General features: G+C 47.5%; 1 protein-coding gene across 4 annotated transcripts; it reads left to right on the top strand.

Annotated features, from left to right (window-relative positions):
• The first annotated feature begins 2,065 nt into the window (after positions 1–2,065).
• Positions 2,066–6,324, top strand: TIMM10 (translocase of inner mitochondrial membrane 10). Of its 4 annotated transcripts, none has more exons than XM_072638649.1 (3): positions 2,066–2,222; positions 5,196–5,314; positions 6,039–6,324. In XM_072638649.1, exons 2-3 carry the CDS (start codon positions 5,244–5,246, stop codon positions 6,238–6,240), a joined length of 273 nt encoding a protein of 90 aa, XP_072494750.1. In that variant the 5' UTR covers positions 2,066–2,222; positions 5,196–5,243; the 3' UTR covers positions 6,241–6,324. The 4 variants fall into 4 exon arrangements, with proteins under 4 accessions (XP_072494750.1, XP_072494751.1, XP_072494752.1 ...); XM_072638650.1 differs by lacking the exon at positions 2,066–2,222 and adding an exon at positions 2,389–2,486; XM_072638651.1 differs by lacking the exon at positions 2,066–2,222 and adding an exon at positions 2,560–2,578.
• The last annotated feature ends 3 nt before the right edge of the window (positions 6,325–6,327 follow it).

Raw genomic sequence — 6,327 nt, 5'->3', positions numbered from 1 at the left:
TTCTTTATTGGATAGTTGTAAGGAGGTAAGTACTGCATGTTCAGCGATATGACTATCAGCTCTTAATGTCCAATATCTCACAGCTGGTTTAGTGAGTCAGTTTCCCCCATATTGTAAAGTCTATGCAGAGGCAGTAAAATAGCCTGGTGATGAGGTAGTGTGATATAGTGGGCAGAATAACTGCTTTTGTCAGAGGATTTGGGTTTGAATCCTAACGGAGAAGTAACACAATTAAAGAAACTCAGAGCTGAAGGTCCTGTAATCCAACAGGAACCAAAATCCTTTCCACAACCTCTTCAACAAGTGTTGATCCAACCTTTGTTTCACTTGAAAATCTCCTGTGAGAAGACTTCTATCACCAGCCAGACAGTCAATAAGCATTTATTAAGTGCCCACTATGTGCCAGGCTAAATGGCTCAATGGATAGAGTCCTGAAACCCAAGTCAGAAAGACCTGAATTCAAATTTGATTTCAAATACTAGTTGTGTGACCCTGGGCAAGTCACTTAACCTCTGTTTGCCTTAATCCACTGAAGAAAGAAATGGCAAATCATTCCAGTATTTTTGCCAAGAAAACCCCATATGAGTCATGAAGAATCAGACGGGGACCGAACAAACAAAAAAATGTGCCAAGTGTTGCAATCTACTCCTCTTCTGGTCAGCTGGAATCGATACTAAATGTTTATTTACATTAAGTCTAAATCTGCTTCTGCACCTTGGGTCTTTTGCTCCCAATTCTACATTCTGGGAACAAACGGATTAAATCCAATTCCTCTTCTGCTGTGTGGCCTCATTGGATCTTTTTTATAGCATGGGGGAGGAGATAGGTAAAATGAGGCAGGTTGGATAAGATGCTCTTGGGGGCATTCTTTCTCTTCTTTTCCAAAGCTCCAAGGTAACTGGACACCAACTGGTCTGCTTCTGTCAATAATCCAGTCCACTCCTACTTGACTGGATCTTATATTTAGAGGTAGAAGGAGCCTTGGAGAACATCCAGTCTAACCCTCCCCCCCCCCATTTTACAGGTGAGGAAACCAAGATCCAGAGAGAAGTTGATGAAGGTTGGAAGGGCAGGGTGAGAACCCCACAAAGACAGGGGTACCAGGGGCAGGTCACCTGGAATGAATTCGTGGATTCAAGCATTGTTGAGGTCAAGGTAAAGATTTATTATGTTTTTCAGTGGGCAAGAATTCTTAGGGAACTTGCAACCTTAGAGGGGTACAGGTAAAGGATATTCTATAGTGAAGCATGTGCCAAATATGCTAACTAGGTGTTTGGGGGTAGGATTAGGGAGTGGTTAGTTCTTAAGGGAACATGCACTTTTGATATCTACTGCACAAATTTTTACCCCCAATTCATCTGGCAATAGCCCAAGTGGGGGGCGGGGGGGCTACCTGGAGGTGTGGTTTTAGACCTGAAACTTCACTAAGCCAACTAGAGGTCAGGATTGACTCAGGAATATCAGGTGGCTCTCATGAATGTCTTGTTAGACAAGACAAACATAAGGAAGTATATGTATCTCTAAGTTAGGATACATAGTACTAATAAATTCTACAGCATGCTACTGTAGCAAGGGGGGAGATAAAGATTGTTGCTAGGACAGGCTGTGCTGGGGAGAAACTGCCTGGGATTGCACATATAGGGAGGATGGGCTTTGGCGGGCTTGTCCACAGGGGAAGGGCTTGCCTGGTGGGTTGGGGCTGGGGTGGCCTCTTCTGTAACTTCAGGACAACACTGAGACCCTAACAGGGAGAGGCGGTGGATGCCCATGGAGGGAGGGGGCAGAGAAGGGTGTTGTATGTGGGGTCAGGAGGCAAGTTTCTCCATCTGTAAAATGGGAATCTTTGCGTCCCCAGCGATTAGCCTGATATCCAGTTGGAGGTATTAGGGTAATTATGGTGGAGAAGCCGTATGAAGAGGTTGGAGTCTCCTCCACCCAATCCCAGCCTCCGAGCACGTCCAGATTCGGGGCCCGTGCCCTTCCCCACCCAGTCAGGAGCTCCGCCCCCATCCCTGTGACGTCACAAAGGACGCTCGCTCCAGCTCAACTCTCCCGCCTCGCGCATTCCCTGCTTCCGCCCGCCTTCCCTCTCTATGGTCGCGGCCCCCGGCGTCCTAGAGCGGACCCGGGCGGCCCTACCCGCCCCCTGCCCGGGGCAGCACTTCCTGTTTCCCCGGAAGTGGGCTAGGACTTCGGCTACCGCGGCCCCACGCTTCCCCTAGGTGAGTCTGTGTTGTTGCCAGGGGCGCCTGTGGATCCTGGGCCGGGGGAGCATGGGGCGGGGGGGTGCTCCGAACGTCTGGGTCTCTTGTGTGTGCCTTCCCTCCCCTTCGCTTGGGGAACGGGAGGAGATAGCAGTGCCGTGATACTATCCATGACCCCTGACGCACTGCCAGCGTGACCCCTGACCCTTGACCTTCATTCTTTGACCAACTGACTGAGCAGCCCCTCCTGATGAACCTCCGCCCGGTCACCGACTCCTGACCGTAATGCCACAGACCCCGCCCTGTTGTTTGATCTCTTAGTTTGTTCTTAGGGTCGTGAGCCGGAGGCTGGAAGGAGCCTTGGAGGCCGTCGGGTACAGCTGGGGAAACTGAGGCCCGTGGGGCCTAGTGCGGTGCCCAAAGACGCCCCGACCTGGAGGTCCTGCCCTGCACGGGGAACCCCTGCAGCTGGAGAGGGACCTCCTCTTTTTACAGATGAGGAAACTGAGGCCCGGAGAGCGGAAGTGTCTCCACCTCTTACTGGCGGAGCGCTCATCATTTCGGCTTAGGGCCTCAGTTTCCTCATCTGTCCACACTTGTCCAGACAGGGATTCTTTGCCAGGGTTATATGAACCTGTTTGTCCAAAATATTTGTCCGTGTGATTGATAACTTTTGCAGTCTAGCACATTTACAAACATTCTGAGCAGGTGTCACCCCACTGACCCCCCCCCCCCAGGGGGTCCCTGATACCAAAGCGCAATAGTGGATCCAAATCTGGCCCTGCCCCTGACACGTCCTGCCTTGGAGACCCGAACTTTTAGTGCTGTAGGCCTCTGGCGTCCAACTCAAACAGGGATTGCCTTAGAAAACCACATTTTTATTTATTCTGTAAAACATTTCCCAGCCACATTTTCACCTGGTTCAGGGCTTACGTTTCACACTTAAGCTCCAGAAAGTTCTCTAAGATTATAAATTATAAAGAAAGTGCTGCCCTGGACTGGTGGGGTTTGGGGGGACCCTCATGCAGGGATTCCCTATTGCCAAAATAAAACCTTGCTCTACCTCTCTACCCCACAGGGTGGTGAGGAGGTTCCAGTGAGATGGTGGATGTGAGATGCTTTAGAAACTGAACCCACACAGTAATCATTTATGAAGTGCTGGCTACGTGCCAGGCTCTGGGCATAGCAAACAAACAGCAGTAAAAACCCCCAGCCCTGCCCTTAAGGAACTTAACTGGAAAGTGAGCTTCATGAAAGTCGGCCATGACTGTGCTTGTCTAAGGTCACACAGCCCTTTAATGGGAAAGTCTGTTTTCTTTGAATTTTAGAGGCACACAAGGATAGACTCATGTAAAGAAGGAGCTCAGGCCCCTCATGCCTCTGTTATGTTAGAGTTGTTCAGGTTTGCTGGGCAATCCTTAGTCAAAAATGCCACCACTGAACCATCAAACAGAAAACGTCAGGTTGAAGTCGGTGAAGCTTAGAATGCAAGGAACCATGACCCAACGCATCTAGTCCAGACACTTGGTTTTGTAGATGAAAAACTGAGGCCTAGAGAGGAGAAATGAGATGGATTGTTCCATCTAATCCCCAGGATACGTAACAACAATAACTACCACCAGAATTTGTACCCCACAGTCCAGTGACACTGGTCTTCTTGCTGTTCTTTGGTCACAACTTCCATCCCCTCTCATTTCTATGCCTTCTCCACTGGCTATTCCCCATGTCTGTAATGCTCCCTCCCCCAACCCCAGCCACCTCCATCTCCATCCTTTGGTTTGCCTGGCTTCCTTCAAGACTCAGCTCAGAATCCTACTTTGTGTAGGAGACCTGTCATGGTCCCCTTCACCCCTCCAGCTGCTTCCCTGTGAGATTATCTCCAATTTACCCACCATCTAATTGTTTGCATACTGTCTCCCTCATTAGATTGTGAGGTCATCAAGAGCCAGGAGCATTCTTTTGTTTTCACTATGCACTTAGCACAGTGCCTGGCATATAGTAAGTCCTTGATCAATGTTTAGTGATATGACTTGATAGCACCTATTAGAGCTTTTGCTCTACTGGTAGCCTTTGAGAACCCAAGGATCTTGGTGCCCAGAGACATTGAAGGAATTCAAGGTATCCAAGAAATCACTCACCAAGTAGTAGTAGGAACCGAGTGATCGACTGCCTGGGGAGGACAAAACCAGGCTTGCTAAATGAGAATAGCTCATTACTTTGTTGGCCATGGAATGGCAACCTTTTCAGCCCTCACTGAAGATTATCTCCTATGGCATGAAGGGATTGCAGTAGAGTTGGTGGAGGGAATTCATCAATGAAATATCCAAGTTCCCTTCTGCTGGTGTGTGACAGTGGTGTCAGTTACATTTTAATCTGGTTCCTGTGGGAGTTTGATGCTTAGTTTCTCACAGATTGTGCAAGAGATTATAAGCTCTGGTAGATCCCTCCAGTTTGGAAAGATGGACTTATGACACACTGTCTGCTTGTTGATTAACTTATCAGAAGGCCAGCCTAATTAGGTTGATGAAAGGGTCAACACAGAAGGTTGGCCAGAATTTTTCTAGATGTGATAACTTACAAAGTTGTCTTCTTAGGGCAAGAAGTCAATAGGATCTGCATTTTTAGGGTAGTACCTGTATTGATGAAATTATGTTCTATTTAATAATAGTAATGATTACACAGTAGCTCCTCTTTTTTATAGTGTTAGACCATTTATAAAGTAGTTTCCTTTTTAGAGTCCTGTTATTGCCCTTTTACAAGCATGGCCTGAAGAGGCTGTTATATGCCAGGAAGGGCCAAGGTTGTGATTAGAATCCAGTGCCTCAGACCTCGAGTGAACTGTACTCTCCATGTTGCAGCAATTCCTAGTTGGCTTTAAACTGTTGCAGAAGATGGAGGGAGATGAGTCATTAAAGATGGAGAACAAAGAAGGCCACCATCTAATCTAAAGAGTGAATGGATGCTGACAGGTTACATTTCTCTTCCTCTCAGCACCCCAGGACCAAGGAAACCAGAACCACCGTGGTGTGAGGGATTGTGATGGATCCACTTAGGGCCCAACAGCTGGCAGCTGAGCTGGAGGTGGAGATGATGGCCGACATGTACAACAGGTATTGAGAGAGTGTCTCCTCTGCAGCACAAACGCACACCAGACTCACCTGGCTTATATTAGCATTTGCTAGATTGCAGTAACAAACTTTTGTCTCCCCTTGTGTGCTACCATGAGAAGAAAGAAACCTGTCTGCTGCATGGTTCGATCAGAGACAAATTGTGTATTGCAGCTCTGTGACCCAGTCCGCCTCTGTTCACTGGCTTGTTTTAACTTAAATCTGAATAAAGCCAATCCTAGTTAGAATAAACACACACAAAACCTAAGTTGAATTCTCCTAAATACAGTTGGAAATATATTCAGAATAAAAACTTCGCAAATCAACAAAAGTATAAGCATTTGGTATATATACAGGTAGGTTAATTTTTTTAAAATCTCAGTTGACTGTAAACATTTCCTAGAGTCTGAGTTAGTGCTACAGCACTGGATTTGGGCAAAAGGGAAGGAATAGAATGGGATAGAATTCAGGGTGTGGCCAGGGGTGGGGTGGGGTTGGGTAAGTAAGGGGGAGGGATAACTGTTGTTTTTCGTTTGGGGCTGGAAAGGACGGAAAAAGAGAGTTCAGGGTTTAAACTTTGCATGATTGAGTGGTCTGTACTTACTGTGTGCTCAGTTCCTTCCATGTCCCTGCCAGAGGGTATCATTGAGTTGTTGGTGGGGTCTCTACCAAGAGCCAGGGCTCTTGAGGCATTGCAGGATATTGAATGAACTATGACTTTTTCCAGGATGACCAATGCATGCCACCGGAAGTGTGTCCCTCCCCATTACAAGGAAGCTGAACTTTCCAAGGGGGAATCTGTGTGTCTGGATCGATGTGTCTCCAAGTACTTGGACATCCATGAGCGAATGGGCAAAAAATTGACAGAGCTGTCCATGCAGGATGAAGAGCTGATGAAAAGGATGCAGCAGGGTTCAGGGCCTGCATGAAAGCCCCCAGAGACAGTGAGCACCCAGCCCGTGACTGCAGCCCTAACCATTTTGCACTTGTCAATAAAAATGTTGGTGATTATATGT

This window comes from Notamacropus eugenii, chromosome 2 (genome assembly GCF_028372415.1).
Source record: "Notamacropus eugenii isolate mMacEug1 chromosome 2, mMacEug1.pri_v2, whole genome shotgun sequence".
NCBI lineage: Eukaryota > Metazoa > Chordata > Mammalia > Diprotodontia > Macropodidae > Notamacropus > Notamacropus eugenii.
The sequence above is the reverse complement of the archived record's forward strand: the minus strand, read 5'-3'. Positions and strand labels throughout refer to the sequence as shown.

Excerpts from the sequence above, each read along its gene's own strand:
- TIMM10 (XM_072638649.1), top strand. The coding sequence starts at position 5,244 with ATGGATCCACTTAGGGCCCAACAGCTGGCAGCTGAGCTGGAGGTGGAG. Across the intron at positions 5,315-6,038 it reads ATGGCCGACATGTACAACAG|GATGACCAATGCATGCCACC; the intron begins GTATTGAGAGAG and ends GACTTTTTCCAG.